At 32.1% G+C, this 27,126-nt stretch overlaps 1 protein-coding gene across 1 annotated transcript in view; it reads right to left on the reverse strand.

Annotated features, from left to right (window-relative positions):
• Positions 1–6,431: 6,431 nt before the first annotated feature.
• LOC129216370 (uncharacterized) overlaps positions 6,432–27,126 on the reverse strand; it is a 66,729-nt gene continuing 46,034 nt past the window's right edge. The window contains 5 exon segments of the mRNA XM_054850584.1: positions 6,432–8,039; positions 8,041–8,168; positions 16,576–18,192; positions 18,913–19,316; positions 24,213–24,381. Of these exon segments, the coding sequence (XP_054706559.1) occupies positions 7,704–8,039; positions 8,041–8,168; positions 16,576–18,192; positions 18,913–19,316; positions 24,213–24,381 (2,654 nt within the window). The 3' untranslated portion in view covers positions 6,432–7,703.

Consider the following 27,126-nt stretch of genomic DNA (forward strand, 5'->3'; position numbering starts at 1 on the left):
CAGACGCAATTAACTTTTAAATGCAACAGTTGTTGCTCGGTAATTTGAAAAAAATTAATTAAATCGATACAATTTCTGATTAGAACAAATCATTGAAGTTTCCAACTAAATTTTAAATTTTCTGTATATACCAGGAATGACACTACACAACCTCAAGTTGAAAATTTATTCACCAATTAATCTTCTCCATAATTTAAACCCACCCAGGTTTTCACAAATATACAAGTATAGTTATCAAAAGGGTCACCGGAAATGCTCTTGAAGCAGCAATTTTGACGGGAAAGTTTAAAGGAGGAATCATCCTGCTGTCATGCATTCCATTAATATCATCAGAATCTCCAATACAACTTAGAAGGCTACATATTCCGCTTCGCTTTGCCTTCGCGATAACCATTAATAGATCTCAAGGCCAAACAATAATGTCGATTTGGACAAGGAAAGTAGGTGTTTCTCCTATGGGCAATTACATGTAACCTGCTCAGATGTGGAAAAACCATCAAATCTGTTCGTGTTAGCAAAAGACAGATTAACCAAAAGTAACGTGAACAAATTAGTACAAAGATAATTTTCAATATTAATAATTTAAAATAATCGAAACAATAGTTTGAAATCAATGTTATCTAACTTATTCATAAAATTTCACTTTATAATAGCTTATCAATTTATGTAGTATATTTTGTGAGAAGTCATTGATTAAAAACTATAGTTAAAGCTGAGATGAATAAAATGTGCATACATAAACTATATATTGGTTAATGCTTAATTTCAACATTATGATACTTTACTTACCACTTTCAAGTTATTTTGCACCATTGGACGCAGTAAGTACACAGGAAAAAATTTCCGAAACGTTTCTGAGTATTTCCGTGTAACGTTTCAGGATTTCAGTGGTTTTTATCAACTTATCGGAAAAATCAAGTAACATCGTCAAAACGTTCTCTGAATTGCTACACATTGCACGAATGCAGTTTCTCACTGTTGTGAAAAATATTTTTAGCTACCAGTTCAAAGATTGATTGAACGTATTAATAAAGTGTATCGGCTTCCGTTCGAATACGGAATATGTATTCGTCCATGCTAATCAGCTCCCAAAGAGAGCGAATGAGTATGAACTACTTGCTTTGCAAGAATTGCAAGCGCGTAAAATTCGTGATACATATTTGCAATTCTGGGTTTGCTTTGGCAATGTTTGCGAAGCTGCTTATGAAGTTTTCTTAATAAATCATGAAGGTGCTAAACTATCATATGATACCTACCTAAGTTTACTCTTAAGGCCGTGTTTGCAATACTTATTATGGAATTTTCTAATTAAATCAGAAAAGTGCCAAGCTGTTATATTATACCTACTTAAGTTTTATCTAATGTTCGGGAAACACGACTGGCTACAAGTGGGAAGATTTCTGAATTTTTCAGGAGGCTTCAAGGAGAATTTCAGAAATGTTACTGAATTTTATCGGAAAACGTTTCTGATTTTTGTAAGGTATCTTACAGGTAGAAATTTGTCACATCAGCTGCCCATTATTTTCCAGGAACAATTCTGAATCGTTTTAACAGTGATACTTACTGAATTTAGTAAACGTAAGTACAGAAAGTAATGCTTTTAATGTAGAAAATTTAGTTAGTACTTTAGTAATAATTAGTTAGTTAGTAATTTAGTAGTCCTACTTCGTCCAAACACGACCATTCTCAATCCCCTGTGATTTAAAATCTACTGAACATTTTCCAGCATTGTTAAAAATATTGATTTGATCGTATAAAAATAATGAGTAAAAATTGATTTTCCATTATCAGCCACAGCAACGCGTGGCTGGGTCAGCTAGTTTTTATATATATTATTATTATTTTTATTGTTATTATTATTATTATTATTATTATTATTATTATTATTATTATTATTATTATTATTATTATTATTATTATATTTTTCTAGACTGCGGACTAATTCTATTACTTCCTTTATTGTCAGAAATTTTATACCTTGGCTGACAAGGACTGTTTGATCCTGCAAATAAATATGAGCCTTTACATATAAAAAAAACATTGCTTAAATAGACGCCCAACTAAGCATTTTGAGTAATAACTGCCTAATTAAGCGTCTGCTTAAAGCACCTATTTTAAGCAGATATTTTTAAAAATATTCATTGCACAATTGGAATTTAAATTAAACTATATTTCCTCTAAACTTCGTTGAAGTTTTTTAACAACAGTTTCAAATAAAAATTTTAAAAAAATAATACAAAAACTGGCTGTACTAGGTCATCGTCACAACATATCACATAAGACGCATTGAGTTTTTTATTATTATTTTTTTTTAAATAATTATAATAGGACAGTGAATTGGTTTTTCATCAGTTGGGCCAATAAAACCAGTCACGTTTCTGGAATAAAAGAGGAACCTGGAAAAAGCGAAGTTGAAGGCGAAACACAACATTAAGAAGCTGAGCATATCTTCATATCTTCACACCTGTAACTAAAATATCACAACATTGAAAAGTTCACATTCATGTTATTCCTCCACCGCAGAAATTGAAGATATAGCTATGGGGCAGTAAGTTGTACCTACATAGGGTAGTCTGACCGGTGAATAATAGCGACAGCACGAATTTAATTTTATAAGTCTATAGAATTGTTAAGAGTTGGTGCTTTTTACATGACATTAAAAGCATTTTTATTTACATGTGTAGTTATTATGGAAAAACTATTAGCACTTTGAAGGTTCTGGTTCAAGTCTTTACGGCATTGATATAAAAAAAACTGTTCAGACAATGGACACGTCTAACCAGAAAAAAAACACATTTTTGGGGGGGGGGGGACTTCTATAAGGAAGTTATTTTTTTTTTTTTTTTGTTCGTCTAAGAAAAAAATTTTAAAACCCCTTGTCAACAAATTACAAACTATTCATTCACTTGTCGGAATTTTCGACCCTAGCTTTTTTCTCCACTTATTTTTACGGACACCTCTCCCTACAGAGGTACAAAAATTTCTTTACCTACCAGTGTAAAGATATTACTCACCTTCTTTATGAATTATTTTTTCTTTCGCTCTCGTTCAGCTTGACACTCCTTCAACAAGGGAAAAACTAACTCCAAAGAGAAGAGGCGATTTTTATATTAAAAAAATATTAAGAAGAACCAAATGAAGTAAAATATAGAAATAAATAAAATGTATATTCAATGAAATGGAGAAACTTTTTTTAAAAAATATACTTAATTTTCGCAGGAAGCTTATGAAAATGCATGAAATCTAGGCACGTTACTAGAAATAATCTGTGACGTTTCAAAATTTAATTATTTTCTTTTTTTTTATTTCGAGATTTTCAAATTTTTTTTTTCTCTTCCACTCGGTTACTTTATTTTAAGCATTTCGTGGTTTGTTAAATCGGCCGAAAGTTTTTTTGGGAGCCTAAGTTAAAAAAGTGATAGTACAAAATATTTTAAAATTATCCTTTTGCAATGGAGAAGATAGAAAAATGCTTGCGAGTCTTACTTCTTCATTTTTTTTATTTTTATTTTTTTTAATTTTTTTTAAAGCTTTCGAACTTACTCTGTCTTCAGAAATTCTTTTATTCATTCATGTGTTGTCTAAAATTGAATTTCTGTAAATCTTGTCTTAGAATAAATTTTCTCTTTGCGTCTTATCTCTTGGCTCATGTGATCCATACAGCTCTAACCATTTTTTTTTCTTTCTGTAGAATTCACTACTGCCAACTTTAATGTTTTTTTTTTATAACACATAAACTTTAAGGTAGGTATTCATATTTTATTGTCAGTCAAATTTTCTTAGTATATTTTCAAGAGAGTAAATGGAAAAATATCACTTTTTGGTAGTGGTGTATGTTTTCAAACTTAAAAACGGAGTTTGTAATTTTATAATATGTTTTATATTTATAATAATAACCCAGGTAGGACACATAAAGTTTAAGTGTTTCGTCAATGGTTCAAAATAGTCATTACGACGTCGACAACCATTATTTTAAAACTTTTATAAAACTAAATGTGCTCCCGAGAATGTGCAGAATCAAAAGATACAGTATGATCAACGAATTTGACACTGAATGCATGTACTTATGTACTATATAAAGGCACAGTATAAAAAGAAACAAGAAGTTCCATTCAGAGCTAAATGAACCTACTTTCCCCTACACCAGTATTGACTCTCCAGTAGCTTAACAATATTTTCAAATTTAGCTACAATCGCAAATTATTTCAATTGTAATTTTTTAACATTTTAACCTCACTTCTAAAAATAAAATATCCCTCACTCATCTGAAGAAATAGATGCGTAAAAAAATAAATAAACGAACAAAAAAAAAATACTAAAAACTTTTAAAAACGAAAAATAATAAGCTCATTAAAATAAATACATTATGTCAAAGAAAAATCCCCTTTTGCCAAAAAAAAAAAATAATAATAATCAAAAAGAATAAATGTACCTTCAAAAATAAATAAAAAACAACGAAATGTCAACTTAAAGAAATAAAATAATTTTCATCATAAAAAAAAAAAAAAAAAAAAAAAAAAACGTCTGCGCTTATCTTTTTATTAAAACATAAGGGACTCCGAATGTCTCCCCAAAACACTGAATGTAAATCAAAATTTTAAGAGTGAAAATGAAAACAAATGATACTAACAACAATTATTTTATGGTAAAGACTATAGCAGCAGGAGAGGAGTCGGAGTCAATCTCATTTTGAGGTTAAGGTGTCAGTCGGGAGTCGAATAAGGTTTTAATTCAAGGACTCGGAGTCGGAAGTGGTCACCTTCTCACAAAATCTGCAACTCTGCCAATGTTTGCGGAGGTAGAGTCGGACTTATTTTGGCATAAAGTATACGGAGTCAAAGTCGAAGACTAAAATTCCAAGAGTCGGAGTCAGTCATTTTTCTCTCCATGTCTAAGTTTTTGTCACAGCTGCGGAACCAGGGAGTCTGAATCCGACTAATTTTCGGGTACAGGAGTCGGAGTCGGAGTCGATGGATTTAAATTCTAGGAGTCGGAATCGGGAGTTCGTCATCAAGAGCTATTTCCTGCGAAATTTGTTTGAAGCAAATCCGCCTTTAATACCAGGGTTGACTTTTAGTTTCCCCGTAGGCGCTAATGTTAAGATACTTGAACAGTTCAAATTGAACGGAAAATTGTTCAAACAAAAAAGATATTTTCTGTATATCTTTTTCATCAAAAGCTTTTTCGAACAATCCTCTGTTTGGGATTTATATTTACCTTGAATTTCTCGTAGGCGATAATACTAAGGTTTTTTGAACTGTTCAAAATTAAACGAAAAATTGTTCGAATTGGACTATTTACTCAAAAGTTATTTGGGGGGGGGGGGGACAGACAGACCGACATACATTCTTCCCCATCTCAATACCCTACTTTCCAATTTTAAATTTTTCGATATTTATTTAATTATTTTATTTATTTTTGACTTTTTTCTGTTTTTCGCGATACTTTTAAGATACGTTAAGCCTTCTTTCTTGTTTTTTTCTTCTTTTTCTGACTTTTACTGGGAATATAGGCTAAAAATGAAAACACAAAAAGCTCGTTTTAGAATAACAAAAATAGTTGTCATAAGAAGCGTGTAGCCGTGAAAGGTATCTCCAATTCCAATTTTTTCGCAAATCGTTTTTTCAATTTTTCAATGCAATGCTTGTGTAGTTTAACAACCTGAAACAGACAAAAAGTTTTAAAATGGTCCCCTAAATGGCTTAAACTAAAGAGGAAATTTATTGCAACTTATCTGTTTTAGTAACAACATATAGGTGATTTTTTTTTTTTTTTTGTTTTTGTGTTGGTACAGTTAAACCTGTGTAAATTGACCACTAGTGTACATTTAGTGCTTAATTTATAGAGCTTAATTTATATGATATAAGACTAAGTCTGCACCTGAAAAAAGAGGGCAATTTATTCAGGCGGTCAACTTACAAAGGTGGCCAATTTTACAGGTTTTAACACAGTGAAACCTGCGTAAGTTGACTACTTGCGATGCCCTACTTGAATGGTAAACTTAAACAGGTGGTCAAAATATAGAGTTTGATTTATATGATATATGACTAGTACCTATATACCTGACAAAAGTAACCAACTTATTCAGGTGGTCACCTTTGCAGGTTTTACTCTGTACCTACTTTTGCAGTTATACGCTACATATCGTGTCCATAATGAGAGTAATATTCAACCAATCGTGAATGAATTACACTGGATTCTTACTTTTTCTTCTTTTTTCTTTCTTGTTATTTCATGGTTTTTTTTGGTGAGTCTTTCTTGTTATTTCATGGTTTTTTTGGTGAGTCTTTCTTGTTATTTCATGGTTTTTTTTTGGTGAGTCTTTAGAAATACAAATAATCAAGCTGTAAGAGATCAAATATTTTATTATTTGAACTCAATATTACTTTTCGTTTCATTTGGGTCCATTTATAAAGTGTAGTATTCAAGAATACAATTCAGAGAGCGTATTGCAGATAAGAAAGCTCTGCGCGGTTTAATATACAATTTTTATGCTTTAGAACTGTCAATAAAGGAAACAAGTAAACAATTATTTTACAGCAATGTCTTTCAACATGTATAGGAAATGTCTATTATAAATTTTAAGCTATTAAGTTAAGTAAAAATAAAATATGTTTAGTAATCGAAAATTATATTGATAGCAAAGCACATTCGGATTAACATACGGTCTATGATAAAAAAATAAAGATTTCTGAATTAAATAGGGTAATCAAAAATAACACAATAATTGAGTGTTTTAGGTGTAATAAATGCGACAAATTCAAAGTATCTTTATGTTAATACTTAATGATAATTGTAACATAAACTATCTTTTCTGTTTTCATTTTACACTACCACCATAATGAAAGCTACAATAACTTTAAAAAAGGAATCATATACTGTTTATGGTCGCATTCATTGTTGTCTAATATGTTCATTTTAAAATGCCATTTAAAAAAAATTATTTGTTATCAAAAGAAATTTTTGTATAAAAGTATTACAATGTTTGGCACGTAAAAATGTTTCAAAGCACTGCTTCCAACAATATTTAAAAATACAAAAATCCATACAAAAGAAACATAATAAATGCATCCATGATTCTTGGTAGAAAAAAGGGAATTAAGACAAAATGTTTTGGTGCACTGATGGTTGATGATTCAACCTCTTTCTTCAGAAATTACTAAGAAGAATTTCACCGTTGCACCAATATTCAAGAAAATATCATGCAACTGGATTTAAAGAATCCTAATGACTTTCTAGGCAGATTTATATTTTATCCATGCTTTAAAGCCATAAAATGAATTTAAACGTGATATTTTTTCCTTAAAGGTAGTTTGAATCGAACCGGAAATCTACTCGTAGAAATCCCATTGGTACTTACTTTTAAATTATGCCTTTACATTTTGAAGACACACGTAAAATGCACCATAATCCTATTACAGTGTTGGCACCATTAAATATAAATTGATAATCAATCTTCGTATCAAAGGCAATTGTTTTCTTTAACTACAATATTTATAGGAGACAATATTTTGTTAACTTAGTATACAAACAGTTTTGGACGTGTTTTGTGCTCAGAATAATATCATTCACACTTTTGTTTCGGAAAATATCCGTAATATAGTGTCCGCATTAGGTGGTCCAAAATCCGAAGGTGGCGGATACAGTTCTAATTGTTGATCCGGTATGTAAGGCTCTGTATTCCAGAACCTGTCGGCATACTGCTACCTCGCTGGGTGTTTCGTTGAGTGTTGCTTGCAATCATTCCTGTACATATCTGGTGGTGGTATTACACTTTTATCAGAATCACTAGAAAGTCTATGTTTGATGATAACAGCAAGAATTATCATTGTAATCAATGATACAACTGCAGCAGCTGATATGGCTATCAGCATCATTGGATATTGCACACACCTATCTGGAGATTCATCGTTGGCAGTAACGGGACAATGGTGAACACCATCACAAGCCAAATCCTCGCCAATGCAGGCCTCTAGCTCAGGACATTCAATAGGGCACAGTTCTGGTCCAGGTCTTCTGACTTCTATCCAACTTAGTTCATACGCTGCCTGGTTCACCAGAGATGAATTCTACGATGTTCAAATCTGGTTGGAAATGGTGGCTTGACTCAGATTTCCAGGAAGCAGTGAAAAACGATTGAATGTTATCACCATCTGATGCACAAAACACTGTAAAAGAAATTATTTTAGACATTATGCAGTACAATTCATATCATTACATTGCAACCACAAATAACTAAAATTGAGTTGCAATAATTTAAGAACATTTTTTTTTTCGAAATCTAGTTTGTCATGTACACATTTTTAAAAAGTAAAAATAAGAAATATAATTGCTTCGGTGAAAATAATGTTGAGAAACATTTTCGAACAAAATGCAGTGCAGTTTTTTGTGTTACATAGTATTTTCTTTTTTAAAAAGTTACATACATACATAATTAATTATATATATACACTGGTATAAAGAAATTAAGAGAATTATCAGATCTGGTTAATTATTTTCAGAACTACTGGACCGATTTTAATGAAATTTGCTATGTACATACACTGAAACAATACAAAACAAATAATCATCTATAATTTAAAATACACTAGCATGATCATAAATAACACTTATTAGAGTTGGATGGTATGAAACAGCAATTGCAAAATTTAAAAAAAAGGGGGAGTTAGTAGGGGGTTCGGTCCTATCTAACAGACATATAGGATTCGCAGTTTGACTCCGTACTTGAAATAAAGCGGTTTATGGGATCCTTAAGCAATTATTTCCACTCGTTCAACAACGCCGTTCTCAGGCTACAGATGGTCCCCGGAGGGGTGTTGCGAGTTGTTATTGCCCTCCCGAAAGCGTTCAAGACATCTTCTACAGGATTGGAGTATAGAGATCTGCTCGGACATTCCATCGAGTGAATATTCCCGCCTTCCAGAAATTCGTAGACGAGAAGAGCTGTATGTGGTCTTGTGTTAACATCCATTAAAATTAATTGGGGGCTAACAGCGCCCCTCAAGAGGGGATCATAGGACCCCAAGACCACATCCCTATATCTCGCAACTGTCACAGAGCCTCTCTCAAAGACACGGAGGGGTGTGCGGCCATCCAACATGATGCCTGCCCAGACCGTCAAATCTCCTCCTCCATAATGGTCGATTTCGCAGATATTTTAGGGAAAATAGCGAGTCCCGTTTCAGCTTAAACGACTATTCTTTTCCTACGTTTACATGGTATAGAAGCAGGAACCTGCTACCTAACCTCCAATATCGGCGAAATCGACCATTATGGCGGTGGTGGTTTGACGGTCTGGGTAGACATCATGTTGGATGGCGGCACAACCCCTCCATGTCTTTGAGAGAGGCACTGTGACAATTTCGAGGTATAGGGATGTGGTCTTGGAGCTCTATGCTCACCTCTTGAGGGGTGCTGTTATCCCTGAGTTATTTTTAATGGACGTTAACACAAGGCCACATACAGCTCTTCTGGTCGACAAATTTCTGGAATTGGAGGATATTCATTCGATGGATTAGCCAAGCAGATCTCTAGACTCCAATCCTATAGAACATGCCTGGGACGCTCTCGGGAGGGCAATAACAACTCCCAACACCCCTCCGGGGACCATCCGTAGCCTGAGAACGGCGGTTGTTAAACGAGTGGAAATAATTGCTTAAGGATCCCATGAACTGCTCTATTTTAAGTATGGAGTCACACTAAGAGGCCTATATGTCTGTTAGAGGAAACCATACGTCCAACTAACCCATTTTTTTGTTCAATTTTGCAACCGCTGTTTCATGCCATCTGACACTAACGTGTGTTATTTATGATCATATGCGTGTGTATTTTAAATTTTGGAGGGTTAATTGTTTTGTATTGTTTCAATGTATGCACATACCTAATTTCATTAAAATCGGTCCTGTAGTTCTGAAGATAATTGACCAATTCTGAAAATTCTCTTAATTTCTTACACTAGTGTACAGCGTGTCTCGATTAATCATATGTACCTCTGTTTTTACAACCGCTGTTCCTAGATGCTTACTTCCAATTGCAAAAATTGTCAAAATAAGATGCAAAGTTTAGATTTGAAAAGTATGAAGCGAGAAAAACATTTGAAGAAAAAATACGAAATGAAACTTTTGATACGATCCCCAAGTCCCCTGCGTTCCACTTAAGGCCACCATATCCATTGAAAAATAATACCAACGCAAAAAAAAATATATTGACATTTTTGACTAAAATTCAAAGGAAAAAATACGACATCAAAGTCAGTAAGGACCATGCAGAAGATGAGATTGGAACACATCACCCTTTTAAAAGAATGACATGCTGTCAAATTTAAAAAAAAAATTATATATATATATATATATATATATATATATATATATATATATATATATATATATATATATATATATATATATATATATATATATATATATATATATATATATATATATATATATATATATATATATATATATATATATATATATATATATATATATATATTTCATTTTTTATTGAAAAAGTAATTCAAGTAATATGCTATAATGCACAAAAACACACTGCAAAAAAGCTCGTGGAATTTTAAAAATCACGAAAAAATATATTGAGCCGTAAATCAGAAGAACGTGTATGGATTGCTAAAATATTGCTCGTTTTAAGCGGATTTTTCAGGATTAAAAGCAAATTAAGTTCCTTTAAACTTAAAATTGTATTAGTGAAATCTTTTCGGACTCTTATTAAATCAATGCTTGTTAGTCAAATTAAGGTAAGGAGGGTACTTTTGGGAAAGATAGTGGTAGTAGGAGGGTTTTCAAACGTTAAAAATGCTTAAATGTTCTCAAACTCTAATTTAATGCTAAAAGTAGCATTAAAGGGATCTTAATACACTAAATTAATGTCGTAGCATTTGGAATTAGTACTATTGGAAAAATTTATTAAAATTAAAAATACTCGGTTCGGAGATTTTCCCTGCGTTCTGAAGCTCGAAGGACCGAAGGACCTGAACTAAGAAAGGGACTAGTTTAATTTTCATAGAACCAACTGCAAGGGTACGGTTTAAAAAAATGATGAGACCATTTTAAAATCACTTTGACTATCATCTTACTTTTTAAACACTATTAGAAATTTATCAATGCCATTGAAACTACATTTTTTGTCTCAATTAGCAGGTGAATTCCAGGAAAAAGGGGACATGACACTTGAATTTTAAAAATTAATATTCTATCACTTGCCATATATCATTCTCTTTAGAAATACATGATTTCTTGAATCTTAACTTTTTTTTTCCCAAACAGTTTGGTGACTTTTAGAAAATCAAGTGCAAAATCAAGTTCTCTCTTTGTGTTTTTACAGAGCAAAAAAACTATTTTTTGTTACCTACAGTAACTTCAATAAACTTGTTATCATACTAGCATATAATACTTAGGTTAACTTTTATCTTTTGAATGTCTAGTTAAACTTTTTGTTAAGTAACTTAAAATACTTTTTTGTTTTTCACCATGAAATACGTCCATTACTAAGGTGACAATTTGATGTCCTTCCGTTACCAAAATACTGCATCTCAATTAGTTCACCATAGAAACTAATGTTTTTTTATGCGAAGCAGAATCATGTTCATTGTTATGGAGGCATAGTTAGAGTTTCAATATAGATTTAATTTATATGGTTTTTAATGTAACGGAAGGACAGAAAATATACGGTAATGGAAGGACATTTAACTATAAGCTGGTTATGGTAAAATTTTAGAATGCTAGTACAAAACAAACTATTATTTAAAGCTAGTAGTCACATTTAAAACATATATACTGCCTTGTGTAGGTAAAGGGCAGTAACTGCAAATTTTTCGTTTTGCATTTTCTTGCATTTTCGTCATCTAGTGCATGTTATCTTTACTGTACAAGCTCGCTTATTTGGTTTCCGCTGAAAAAGAGGCTCGAAAAAAAAAAGTCCAATTCCATTATTTTCCTATTGTTAATATTGAATCCAACGCACATTTCTTCAACTATCTCGAAAGCTCATTTCGGTAGATACTGCCGTTTACCTGCACATGGCAGTATAAGTGATATTTGTATAAAAAATATGTGTGCTTTTATTCAAAAATTTAACTTTTATTTATTTTTTAAAAAAACTGTTTCATGATTTTATTTATTCTATTGTATGTGATGAAAATCATGAAAACTACACTTAAAAACTCTTAAGCATGTAAAAATCATTTTGGTATGACATGTTTGTGATATGACAAGCCAATTCAAGCAGAAACATTTGCTTAAAGACTTGAAAGTTATATTGGAACAATACACTATTATGAAACTAATTTCAGATTTGTTGGCACAAGTCACAGGAAAGGACTTTTGAGAGCATTGATTTTACTGTTAAACGTACTGCGAAGACATCAGTAAATTCATAGATCAACTTTCAAAAAGATGGAGAAAAAAGGATCGAAAAATATCCATTCTCATCCTGACTCACAAAATATGCGCTATTTGAATCCTGTAACAAGTTATATTATTGAATATATTAAATACATCTCCAAATTGAAGGACATTTGACTTCAAAGTCAACAGACTGACTTTGAAAGTCAATAAATAATGTTGAAAATGAAGATAAAACTGAATCAAAAACACCAAATCATAAGATATGCCAAAAGATTCATTAACATTTGAACAAGTTTTGCTAGTTGGATGTAAGGGAAAGAAATAAACAAAGAGCGATGTTGCACAGGTTCTTCATATAGATGATGAAGAAATAGAAGTACCTTGTTTGAAAATGCGTAATAATGTGGGAATGATCTTCGTGTTTGCTGGGAAAGAAGATAAATGTTCTACAGATTATGATAAAGTTATTGAGTATTTAAAGAATTCAGAATTGTAACTTTTGGCTCAGGCATTAGATATCATTGTTTCAGAATGCTGTATTAGCTGAATAAATGATTGTAAGTTGAAATTTACCAAGTTGAATTGTTTTGGAATTCTTGTTCTTCCGTTACTGTCCTTCCGTTGCCCTTAACAAATACATAATTCATGTGCTTAAAATATTTTTTTTAAACTAAAGGTGACATTGAAATGATTGAACACTCCCGTATGTGCTCTAATTTTTATAGCATTTTCCCCTTTTATAGTATAGCTGAACTTTTGGGGCGAACATGGTAGCGTGAAAATCATGTCGCAAAAATGTCCTTTCGTTACCGTTTTTAAAATTTGATTCAAAAAAAAATAAATATTAACAAAAAATTCTTGGCTATGGCTTTTTTAGCAACTTACTATGATGTGTATAAAAGTCAATGCATCAGTTTTTGAAAAAATATGTATTTTGATATGCGCACAGACAGAAACGCAACGATTTTTTTTTTTAAACTGTCCTTCCGTTACCGCTGGAACTCAATAGCAATTACACTGCTTCTAATTTATAATATGGAGTACATTAAGAGTCCTACCCAGAAGTTTCGTTCGAAACAGCTGAAAGAGTCTACATTATTAATGCAGAAGTTTTCTAAAATCAAACTAGTTAACTTTTTCAAAAGAAAGTGAGGGGAACTTATAAGTCGCATTTTACATAAGAAAGCCTTTTTAACTACAGAAAAGACGGCATGATCTTTTTTACCAGAAAAAATTGAAATATGGTTGTTGTATATATCGAGGGAGCTGAATTCGATGGGGAATCTAACTTTTTAAACACTTCCCTGTTTATTAAAGTGAAAAAACAAACGTAAATAAAGCTCAAATTTTGAAGAAAATACAGCGTATAGCTATTTCAAAGCTACAATGAAGCCTCTTAATCAGTGCAAAAATCTCAGCAACACAACCTGAAGTTGCGAGAGAACTGACGACAACCAAGTGGACACCGGTATTTATACCAAAGAGGGCCAAGCAATTGACCCTCTTTGGATTGGTTGGCTCTCTTTGGTATAAATACAGGTGTCCACTTGGCTGTTGTCCGTTCTCTCGCAACTTCTGGTTGCATTGGTGAGCTTTTTGCACTGATGAAGAGGCTCCATTGTTGCCTTGAAATAGCTATATGCTGTATTTTATTCAAAATTTGTGCTTTATTTACGTTGGTTTTTTTGCTTTAATCATACTGTGGCATAAAGCTTATATGATAATTTTTCATTTAACTTTCCTGTTATTGAAATATACGCAATTAACCGCTCGAAAGTCTTATTTAAACGTTGCATACCTAACTACCGAGACCTACGTCTATGAAGTATACCTTTATGCAATATTTCAATTGCGTATATCTCGAAAGCAGGAAAGTTGCAAAAAATTAGACCCCCATCATTGAATTCAGCGCTCTCGATATATGAGTGAACCGTGTTTCAATTTTTTCTGGCGAAGCAGGTTCACACTGTCCCCTTGTAAGCAGGAATTCATAAGATCGTCGGAGGTAGAAATTTGATGTTATTTTGAAAGTTTTTCTTATTCAGAAAGAATTAGAAAATCGCCCGTCATGGTATGACGAGTGTAAATTGCTTCTTCAATTGAACAAAGCAATTGCCTTTTTATTTGTGATATTTTGAAAGTTGCAATTTTAACCAGTAAAACCAGTGGATTAACCCTGAACTCCAGTGAGTAGATAGCGTTCATTGTTAACCATTTTTTTCTTTTTTTCATTCTCCTGAAACGAGTTTTACCAATAAAACAGTTAAGTTACCATATACAGTTCAGCCTTGTCAAAATAAAGCATTTCCCTGCATGTCAAACATTACCAAAAATATATTATCAAATTGTCATGCCGTGGTGCGAGTTTCATTGTTAACCCTTAACTTCAACAATTACGTAAGCGTCACTAGATCAGTGAATACGCTATTATATATTTGAGGATTAGATCAGAAAGGTTTTCCTTATCCGGATGGAGATTTTTAGAAGGACGGTTGACGATATTTGTAAACTAATACCTTTATTTTATCACGAATGCTTTACAGAGACCGGATATTCTTCTTCTAATGGTGATTTCTTGTTGATGTTTTTATTTTCCAGATGGGGGAGTTTTGGAAGTTATTGGCTTTACTTTTAGGGACTTTCTTGGGAATTTTGACTGGACCGTCTACGTTATTTCGGAATTGTTGTTTTTCTTCAGATAGGGAGTTTTAGAGACTTGTACTCAATCCAATGGGGATTTTCGGGACTGTTGTCCTTAATCTAATGGCATTAAAAAAGGCTAATGTTTGTAGTCTAATGTGGGTTTCTGGACTTAATGTCATGATTTCAAATGTGGTATTTTGGGAACTGCTGTCCCACTTCTAAGAGAATTTTTGTAGGTTCTCTTGACAATCTTTCGAGAGGCTGTTGCCGTCATTATAATAACAGTTTTACCCTGAATTATATTTATTAAGCAAAGAACGTTTTTTAATTCCGCCGGGCACAATCTGATAAGAATTGGGAGGTTAAAGGGTTGACTGTGTTTATGCACTTTTGCTTTTATTCAAATTGAAAATTTTAAGAATTAATAACCTTATTGTAATTTTGAGGGTTTTTTTCAACTATTGTTATTAGTATGAAGCAAATTTTAAGCAAATATTATCATCCTTTTGGCCTGAGTGTTGAACATTAGTTACTTGACCTCAATCTTATTTTTCGAGTTATGCTGTGCAACAGTACAGTAGTAAATAAACTTGAGAATGGTTTTCAGAAATAGCAGTATTTCAATGTAGGAATTAATGTCCAAACGATATATGTTTTTTATCAATTACAAAACTGTTCAATATAAAATAAAGTAAAAGAGAGATAATGATAACTTTATCTCTAAAACTTGTAATGTAGAACGTAATATTTAAAAAAACAACTTGAAAATAATGTTGACTTGATACAAAAGGAACAAAGAGCCCGTTACAAACAACAAACCTATGATTGAAATCAACAGGTGCCCAAACAAGACGTTTTCCAGCTGCTTATTAAATTCCAGTCCATGCGGCTAACTTTTTTTTTTAACTTTATGAGAGATACCCTTATACGTTAGCCAAAAAGAAACTAGTTAAAACTGCATCAGAGGGGTTAAAAGAAAAAAGACTTATGGGAAAATTTTACTGAGATTTTTTTTTTTTTTGGAATACGATAACTTCCCGTACTTCGCTCGTACAAGGAAATTAAAATTAAGGTTCAAAAAAATCTTCATGTTTTATACCGTATTTGAAAATTGAAAGAAATTATGTGACAAGTCATTTTTTAAATTTTAATTGATAAATCTAAGAACAAGAATATTCGTAGATTTTAACTTTACTTAAGAAGTTTAAATGGTGCTCCCCAGTTTTGCCGACACGAAGTTACCTTCCCCATGATTTTTAGTTTCAATATTACCTTTTGATACATTAAAGGGGGAAGGAAATTTTAAAGTCGCCGAAGCTATGGGTAAGCCGTTGAAACAATAGCAAAAAAGAGCTGACCAAAATTATTTATCAAATACGATTAACTTTTCTGCGCATGATTCATTTTTATCTATTTAAAAATCAATATAAAGTAATGATAAAACATTTTAAAATAATCGTGTTGAAAAAAAAATATTGGAATAAGTTCTTAATAATCTACTTGATATTCAAAGACATAATTTTTACAATAAAATTATTAATAATAAAATGGTTGAAATACTTCTTACCTCTGTATGGTGTCCTGCTATCCAGCACGTAGAATAAAATTTTATTCTTACAGCTCATGTCATAAGCATTTCCTTTGATAGTAACATACAACGCTCTTGAAGGAAGTGCAGCTAACAGCCATCTACAGCGAAAGGGTATAGCACTTTTGGCATTTAATTTAAGCTGTCCTCTTGATCCACTCATAACACTTTTTTCTTTAGATGTTTCTATATCACATAAACCAGATACAGGCACAAATTCGAAGGTTAGGCGAAATTTATACGTCCTGAAGTCGTCTTTTGGTCCCATATTCCTGATATGAAAATCAATTACAACATTAGGTCCGATAGATTCTAAAGAATACCTGGCGGTAGAATCACAAACACAACCAATAGAAACTTTCGATTCTTGCCAGATTTCAGTTACATTTACGATTGCAAACTTGGAAAAATCAAACACTTTGCAATCATGTCTTTGCACTACAGGCTCATAGATTGTATTGCACAGCGTCTTTGATGAAAAGTATATTTCATCAACACTTATACGAACTCTTTGGTCCACTGAGCCAAGAAGTTCATACTTACAGACTAAATCTTTAGAACCTCCTCTACCATATAGAAAAACGTTTTTAGGCGATTCTAATACTCCACTTAGTACATCACTACTTCGCACTACAACAAGGCACGAGTTTGCGTCAATACCATTTTGCAAAGTCTCCGATTGCACTACTTCATATCGTGCGACAAAGTTTGGGCCTCCACTGTCTCTGATAGCAGTGGATGATAGAAATGACATTTTAAGTATTAGTTCAGGTCCTGGAATCAAATAACTTTCTTCAGGAACAGAACAGGGTCTTGATGGCACTAGATCAGAGTAATCCGAAGCATGACCACATTGCTTTGGAGATTTCTTCTCGCAGTATGTTTCCATCAAAGTCAAAGAATTCTGCTTTTCCGATGAGGACAGAACTGATGATTCATGGTGATGAAAGTGAGAGTAATGATGCGCATGTCGCAGCTTTGGAGCTGGATGGAAGATTTCTAATTTACCAACATCACAATGCTCGCTTTCAGTCCATGGATGCAAGTCTGGTACGTGGTATGATGCGAAGTACAGCCAAATATAATCTGTTGGTCGATGCGTTAACACACGGTAAGTGCAGATAGTTCCAGCAGGCACAGAATGATCTGGAATTTGCAAAACTCCAACAGGATACCGACTTCCATCAACAGTAACAGCACATCCTTCCGGTGGGATTCGGAAAGCAGCTGAGTTCAAGACAAAATGCACTCTCACGGATAGCTCAAAATGTGAGTTAGCCAACTGCTGTGATGGTACACTTACGAGTTGCACAAGAAAATCTGGTCCACTGGATCGAATGCTTGGCAAAGGTCCAGCTCCGCAAAACTCTGCCAGTAGGGGGGAATCCACCGTTCTTCCATCAAACACTTTTATTACATCTGCTGCACAATCAGCAGTGATGGTTCCCGGTTTATAACGATCAGTGTTGGTGTGTCCTGTAGGAATGTTGATTTTAAATTCATTATCTTGAAACAGTTCTATTTGAGCTAATCTGCCTGGTGGAGCTGTTTCTTGACGTATCCAATAAAAGCACGTCAAATTACGCAAATAAAAACCTAGAACAAACGTCAAATAATGAACAACAGTTGGAGAATTTACAAAAAGCAAGCATATAAAAAAGTATGTTAGCTTGACTTAATAAGTCGACCATCAAGTACAACAAAAAATTACTATATAATTTCAAAACGAAAATTAATTTATTTGAAGGTGCTTAAGATTTTTACAGCGAATTACAAAAATAACATTCAGAATTTATTCCGAGTTGCCCAAATTAATTTGCTGCAGTTCCTCTAATTTAAGCAAAACATTTTTATGAAAAATGAAAAAGTTTCGAGAAGTAAAGGTTCTGATATAAGTTGTATAAACTGATTATTTACAATGAATTTGTGCATTTCTATGCACAAAATATTTGCCCTGAAATTTGTCATGAGTTATCTTTTGGAATCACAATTAAACTGATTCTTTACACGACATAAGCAGAGCTTAAACATTTGATAGTTTATAATTTTACTTATGGTTCTGTAAAGCTCTATATTGTATAAGTAAATGTAATTAATAGAATAACAATAAATTTCTTGATTAATAATTGCATTACTAGTAATACAATGTCTTACAAATTGGAGCATTTTTCTTTACAACGAAGAGCCTTGCGTAAATTATGTTAACATTATTTTTTGATTAATCTTAATTATTTATACTGATTTATTTACATTGAATCAAGGGAAGGGTGTAGAAAAGTGAAATTGGTACCATAACATTCGAAAATCTGTAATTACCTGGAAAATTTGGTGAACGTATTATGCAGTCCTCTAAGTGGCAATCTGTGAGAACTTCTTCGCATTTCGTATTACCAGGAGATTTTCCCAAAAACCTTGCACCATTTTCGTCGTATTTTTTCAGAAATCTGTAAGTCAAATAGAGACGGGGAACAATAGGCTGCCCAGCAGCACCCTGTGGAGGAACAAACACGGTAAGTTTCACTTGATCTCCTGCACTATAGAATGTAGCAGACTGTCCAATGAGTCCTCCGCAGAATGAACCGGAAGGCGACCGCAAGGGTGGTCCTTTTCTTCTAGGATTTCCTTTCTTTTTGGATCGCCGTCGAGAACGAGAAGAGCGTTTTGTAATAGACGTATGACCGTTGTCTTCTACTTCCAAGTATCCTCTCAGACACGTAGAGCTGCAAAATTAAAGAAAAAAAAAATCAAGATAAATCATTAAAAAATAAGTTTAAGTAAAAAATTGCAATAATATTCGAATAGTAAAACACGTGCAAGGTAAATTACACCAGAAATTGCTACTTCAAGGTTTAAAACGATCTTGTGGTGGACACGGTGAAGTACAGTGCTGGCCAAATTATTAGACTAAAGAGTTTTTTGTTTTTGTTTTTTGTACACTTTTTGTACTAAAATACTATTTATTTTACTGTTAAAGTACAGTACATACTGTACACTGATTATTATGTTATTTTATCATAATTTAATGTTCGCAGGTGGCAGCACTGTCTGCTTTGTTTATGTTCTTTGTTTATCTACCTACCAGGAACATAACCTCAATCAGCTTAAACAGTTCACTGGTTCTCTTTATTAGTGTGTTCTGTTATATTTAAAATTAGTTTTAGGTAATTAGTGAGTATGTGTATGTGAGTATATATAATAGTGAATATAAACAATTTTCTACCTCCTTTTTTAAAAAGTTGAGAAAAGGTATAAACCTTGTGAAAAGTATGCCAAGAAGACTTAAAATGCTCATCAAGAACAAGGGAATGCATACTAAATATTAGATAATCATTTCACTGTTCGTTAATGTGTCTATAGTTACGCAATCAATAAAGAATTTGCTTTTAAAACAATCTCAATCTAATAATTTAGCCTGCACTGTATAATTTTAAAGCGTGGGTCCACAATATTAATTATCCCTTTTGAAACTCAATGAGCGGAAAACCTTACTCTTCCTTAATCGTCATATTTTCTAAAAATTCCAGAATTTCAAATTGTTCAATTTTTATCCATTTTTTCCCAAACCTTAAATTTGACCCAGTAATGGCCACTCTAAAATCTAAAAAGTTCCTGTAGTGGCCATCTGATATTCTCCCATGCAAAGAATTTACATTATTTCCTTTAAAATCCAATAACTGATGAATAAAATTGATTGAATATAAGAATATAATAGTTACATTCCTATCAGTATTTGAATCACATTATTATTGTTCATTTCTTTCTTAAAAGTATAAAAGTAACCCTGAAGTGGCCACTACTGAAGCACTGGCCACTAATGGTGTGTTTATTTTAAGGCGACTTGGGGTATAAAAAATCATGGCGTAAATGGATACAAATTCTATTACCACACTTGTAATGATTTTTGAAAAAAAAAAAAAAACTGTTCGTGAGTGAAGACTAGGTAACAGAGAATAGATTCAAAATGTGTTTCGAGATTCCTCAAGCAGTTGTGTATGCGTCATCGTTGTTTGAAAATGACACTGTCAAAAAAGGTATTTTTTAAGTTCAGTGATCTTCCATTTTGCTCTCCAGCAATGCGAAGGAACTGATTTCAGCTAGCTTTATTTGTCATGTGGAACGTTTATTTATGAATTTCACCTTCCCAGCTGTTTTTGTACGCAATTTAAGTACTTAACCCATTAAGTATGGGGGAAATGGAAGTAACTAACTTTTTCATTTCTCCTGTTTTTTGAAAGATTGTATTTACTTAAATTCAGTGCACAGTTAAAAATTATGTTTGATTTTTCTTTATAAATAGTTTCAAATTGCATTTGAAGGATTCAACGCGTCGCATGCGACCTATACGGGTCACAGATTGAACATTGTTCGTGAGAAACTTCGCATGCTTTTAATTACATTGTGTATACAGCTATTATCTACCTACATGAATCTCATGGGAAACAAATGGAGTATCTGCATTTGCCCCCAGTCTCCAGCGTAAAAAGAAAAAACAATTTCGTTCGCGAACAAAAAGTCGAAAGTCAAACTTTTCATACCCAGTTGCTCTCAGAGAGTGCAATTTTAGACTAACCGCACAAAATTTCATGACTTACTTCAGCCAAAAGAAAGGGACGGAGCTAAAGTTAAAACATTGAAATCATGTTTCTCTTTACCCATACTGACTCTAATAACTACATAAATGCATATTATTTTGAAATGAAACATTTTCAGAATCTTTTTTTTTTCGAATTAAGGAATAATTTATTAAAACAAGAAAAAATAAGACGAGCTATAACCAATTGTAGAGTACCATTTGAAGGAGCAGGGATTTTGTAGAGTATTGTATTCCAGGCAAATAATTTAGTTAGTGTTTTTCGAGTAAATTGCATTTAAACAAAAATGAGCAGTTTGTTTTTGACCTAAAACAGTTCCCACCTACAAAAGAAGTATCTTAACTGCTTGAATTGGAATAGAAGAACAATATGTGCACTTACACAGATTTATTACTTGAAACGCTACTGTCGAAGAAATTCAAAAATAAATAAATAAATAAATAAATAAATAAATAAAATAAAATAAGTTGAATTTAAGTCAGCGTAAAAAAAAAAGCTTCAACCTTTCTCTATGTTTAACGTTAAGCTTAATATAGCTTTTGCAAGAACGAACTACGTTTTCCATTTTTCGTCACACTCGTTTTTGAAAATTAAAAAATTAAAAAACAGAGTTAAAGAGTTATGAATACAAATTCATTTAGTTATATGTAATCCAATTTTTTTTTTATTTTTTGAAACAGAAAGGCAGACATAGTGAGATTTTTTATATTCTTATATTGTCACTTTAATTAGCGGAAGAACGTTTCCTTAACTGCAAATTCAAATGATTAGCGTTATAGTTTAAAATAAAGTTTAGTGCAACTAACAGCTGAGGTAAAATTAGATACATTAAAATCTTATTTGAAATAGTTTCGCATCTCTGCATATTTGACAACTGACACATTTTTAATTACCTGCAGTTTGCTAGATTACTTTCATAATATGAAACTAAATGGTTTGAGTACTTACCTCTGACGGACTGAAACAGACATTTTGACATAAATAAGCGCTAAAAAAATTCCGTTTTCACTAAACTCAAGAGGTTTGTTTAGGGTCTATCTTCATAATGATAAAACTCATTCAAATAGAACATTTCACTTAAGTACTTTACTTGTCTCACTTTATTCTGCATATTTGTACTAAAAGACCCACTTCTTAATAAAGAGTCTACATCAAACATTAAGAAAAATAGTCTTTACGTGTGCAAGGAGGTCGTACGTTTAGGAGAAATTATTTCAACTTTAAATTAAAAATGCAACAGCTGTTTCTTCCTGAAGAGTCATTTCTGCACAATGTAATTAAACATCACCTTAAATTCTTTTAATGACAAAGCAGAGAGCATGTACTGAATAGGAAATGGGGATTAAAACTCTTTCCAGGAAGACACAGCGCCAGTTATTGAGAGCTTTTGCGTATGGGTAAGGTTTTAGTGTAATTAAATGTTACGTAATGTTTGCTGTACCTTAAATATCATACTAAGCATTTTACACTTCTGAGGTGTAAAGCGCTTCCTCCATTGTAAGAAAGATGGAATAAAATGCATTGTATCTTTAAATTTGCATCATTTTGTATAACTTATAATTTTATAAGCTCGAAAACTTCAAATAAAAGAAACTACCAGTTTATTTGTAACTTCAATGCAAAAACTCTGCTGACAACCGAAGAAAAACTCAACTAATCTAGTAGATATTCTGAATAGCCTTTTTGATCAAAAAGGAAATCATGCTCTTTTTTCCCCTTAGTAGACATATCGTCGCCTCAGAGAAACAGTAGGATAGCTTAGTGTTATTCCTGGGATTAGAGGAGGACTTAGTGTTGCTCTGAGGCGATGATATGTAAACTTACATACCATTTTATATTTGAAATTGCTCTGAAGATGTTCTTCAAAGAACGTTCTGAGTGTCACTTCAATCTTTTGGGCTTTTTTTTTCAACCCTGAGCATCAAAATCAACTACCAATTTTTAGCTTAAATTTGATGTGAAGGAATATGTAACATGCGTTTAAATTGTGATACAAATGGTGGTTATTATAATTCGTAAAACTTCATAAAAGTCTCAATTTCGTTGGGGGCTTTCCCACGAAATTGTTAAATCTCATGCGTAAATTAAAGCCGAAGGCGCATTGGCAGTGTGCGTAAGAAGGAGCTCGCACGTGCTTCTATGTCATAAAAACAGCTCTTTATTATTCTTGGTTATTAGTGACTTAGTTGACCGTGTTTCAGTTTCTTTATTTGTTTCCTTAGTTGAATTGATTTGTACGATTTGATTTTACACTTGTAAAATAAATGTAATATTTTCAGTTGAAAGAATTATTGAGATGCAGTCCACATAAGCTACACTAGAGTATCGGTCAGTTCCCAAGTATGTTCAATTTAACAAAAGCTGAACATAACTTCATTTACGAAACTTCTAATGTATCTGTGTAAATGCTCTTAGTGCATCGGTTTAAAACAATTTAAAAGTTTCAGTAAAACTCCACATTAAAATTTATATAAATAACTAATAAGGTCAAAACACCAGTAGAGGCCAGTCCTTCAATAGCGGGTCACTTCAAGGTTTAAAACGCACTAGTAGTAAGTGAAGTATATTTTTAAACTGTGGGTGCTACAATATTCATTGCTCCTTTTAAAACTCAATGAGCGTATTATAGCTCAACTCTTTCTAAATCATCCCCATTTCTAAAAATGCTAAAATGCTAGAATTTCAATTTTTCCATTTTTTTTCCAAACCTCAAAGTTGATCCATTAGCGGCTACTCCAAAATCTGAAATTTTCAGTAGTGGCCATCTGACAGGAGTTCCAATCCGAAGAATTTAAATTAATTACTTTAAAATCAAATAACTGACGAATAATATTATAGTTACATAAAGTAGCAACAGCAAATCACATTATATTGGCTCATTTTTTCTTCTTCAAAATATATAAGTAAACTTGAAGTGGCCACTACTGAAGCACTGGTCACTACTGGAATTTTACCTTAATTTGTTAAAAATTAACTCAAAACTTTTAAAACAAAAAAATGTAATGAAATTTTAATTAATGTTACCTGTCCAACTGAAAGATTCCAATTTGAAAAGAAAGAAACGTGATTTCAATTCGTTCCCCATATCTTCCACCCGCTGCTACGAAGTTGAGGCTGCATGTAGGAGATCGATGTTCACTTAGCCTCAGGGGATACTTGACATCATAAAGGCCGTAGTAAGTGCGATTGCAATCTAGAAATAGAGATTCAATTTTAGTAACACATCTCGACCGAAGTATCGTTAAAGGTTTACTCCAGCAATGTACAAACGAAAAGCACAAAAAGTGCATTAGTGATATTTTTTCTTTTTATGTATCATATATAGCTATGAAATGTATTTTAAAAATTTCATTAGAGGAAAATAGAGTAAAGCATCTTTAAATCTTGGTCTACATTTTCATCTAAAATAAAATGCTAAAATTGCTGCGATAAATTCAAAGGATCTATACAAAGTTAAAATTTTACCGATTTGTGCAAAGTGTGTTTACAGTGAATCAATTTTTCATAACAAAATAATTAACTTATGGATGGAAAAACATCATACTAACTGTTCCTAATATTCGTGTCTGCAATTCCCGTTGTCATTTTGGCTATTTTAAATCGTATATGGTTTTTTAATTTCAATTACTGAACTAAGAAGTAATTTGATTAAAGTGAAAATACCAACGTAAATAAAGTACAAATTTTGAAGAAAATACAGCTTATAGCTATTTTAAGGCTACAATGAAGCATCTTCATCAGTGCAGAAAGCTCACCAACACAACCAGAAGTTGCGAGGGTAATTTTTTTACAAATTTCTTTACAAAACTTATTTCATAGTAAAAGAAATTATGTTCACAATGTGTGAGACCGCATTCATAGAACCGTGCATTTTCCAATAACAATGCATCGTATTTAAAATTTTGACTTAGTTACAAAAAAGGAAAAAGAAATTCGTTGACCTTAAACACCCTAAAAACTATACTCAGTTAATATTAAGCTTCAGTAAAAATGTAAAACCATTTATGTATTTTGATTTGTACGTTTTTATATAATATAAAGGAGTTAAGTAGTATTTTACTTTATTGTATACGCTTTTTTGCAGTAGAATTACATTTCATCGCTATAGTTTTAACTTCCCATACACAAATTGCAAATTGTTTTTGTTGTGTTGGAAGCAAGCTATTCTCAAAACCTAAAACAAAAAGAAAAATAAAACCAAATGATATCAGTAATAAATCGAGCTAAAGTGAGAAATAACTTCATTGTTATGGCACGAAATTTTACATGCATTCAAAAATAATGAAACTTACAAAAAAACTACATGAACCGAAGAATTATTTTATTAAATTTGTATTAGGTTTTAATGAAGAGATGTCACTTTGAAAATGATAGTTATTTTTTATCATATCTCCTAGAAACTACTGTCAATTGGGTAGTGCTATTTTATGCCTCACGACAGTTTAATTTTTCAGTTTCAGTTTATTCTTTCTTTCATTTCTTTATTTTTAAAACGAATTTCTATGTTGAGAAATAATAAAATGTTGAACCTCTATACGCAATTTCTGGTGCAGAACTAAAATTCAATTATTTGAACAGTGTTATCTTGTTTACAGCAGTAAAATGTGGCAGGATTACCCCGATTCGTTATCATTAACCAAAAAAGTTGCAAAACTTTTTTCCTTAAAAAACATTTATTAACACTTTTTCTGTAAGATTCTACGAAATAATTAGAAATTAATTTTTAAACTAATACTGTACGAGTCGGTTTCTTATAAAAATGTAAAAGTATTTGCGACAATGAAAGTAGTTTACGATTATATATTGACTTAAAAAATAGCACTAAAGCTAGAATATAAGTTCTACTTAATAAAAGAATAATTGTAACGGAGTTTTTTATAAAAAGGATTTTTTCTTTTTAAAATATCAATAAAACTTACAACAATCAAGTAAAAGTTTTATTCAATGAATATTTTATCAATAAGAATTTTGAAAGTTGGCTTAAACTAATGCATACGTATAAAATCTGTGCTTTAGGGCATAGGGAAAATATAAATCGCTTTCAAATCCTGAGCTAGCAGATGGATATCTTTGAGAAAACTGTCTCAAAGACGTTACACATGCAATTCTTTACTTGGTTTTTTTCGTAGTTTATCGTCGTTCGCAAATATTTTTCTATTTCTTGAAACAAAAACAGAGAATATGATTCAAACTAGTTATATTTTATTCCATTATGTTTATTTAGTTTTTTTTTTTAATTATTTTAGTTTAGATTATTTTACTTACTCATCATTAATATTTCATGTATTTATTCATGTTCCGGGGGGGGGGACCAATTTGTTGCCGTAAAGTGTTAAATCATTATCTGATAAATTAAAATCAAACATTGCGTCCATTTATTGATTATTAAAGCAGTCAATTGATTTTATAGGATAAATTTTATTGCTGCGATCGACTACAAACAGACTCGCAATCGACCGGTCTATCACAGTCGACGGGTTTCCTACCGTTGTTTAACCCTTGAAAGGCAATAGAATTTACTAAAATAGTAGGAAATAACCTCCCGCCTAGATCAGAAAATGTCCATAATAAACAGTCTAACCGTTTGTAATTATTTGATTCCTCTATAAAGCTGAAGGTCACATAATACATCAACGTCTAAGTACGGTAATAATATTACCCTCCCCCACGAAAAGAGTACGGATAAAATATTTGCAAACAGCCTAATTCGATTTCCTTTACTTAACCAAAACTGCTCCAGCAATGTTTTTATGTAGCACTGAGATAATATGACGTCACGAAGAGTGAAATAACATACGTTCCTCACAGTAAAAGGGTCAACTAGTAATACTAATTTACCTTTATAACTAAATATTTAAGTAGTAAAACAATAATGTTTTGTTTTCTCTTATGTAGAGTAAGCCACATTTCTTCCATTTACCCAATCTCACCCCTCTAA

This window comes from Uloborus diversus, chromosome 2, assembly GCF_026930045.1.
Source record: "Uloborus diversus isolate 005 chromosome 2, Udiv.v.3.1, whole genome shotgun sequence".
Taxonomy (NCBI): domain Eukaryota; kingdom Metazoa; phylum Arthropoda; class Arachnida; order Araneae; family Uloboridae; genus Uloborus; species Uloborus diversus.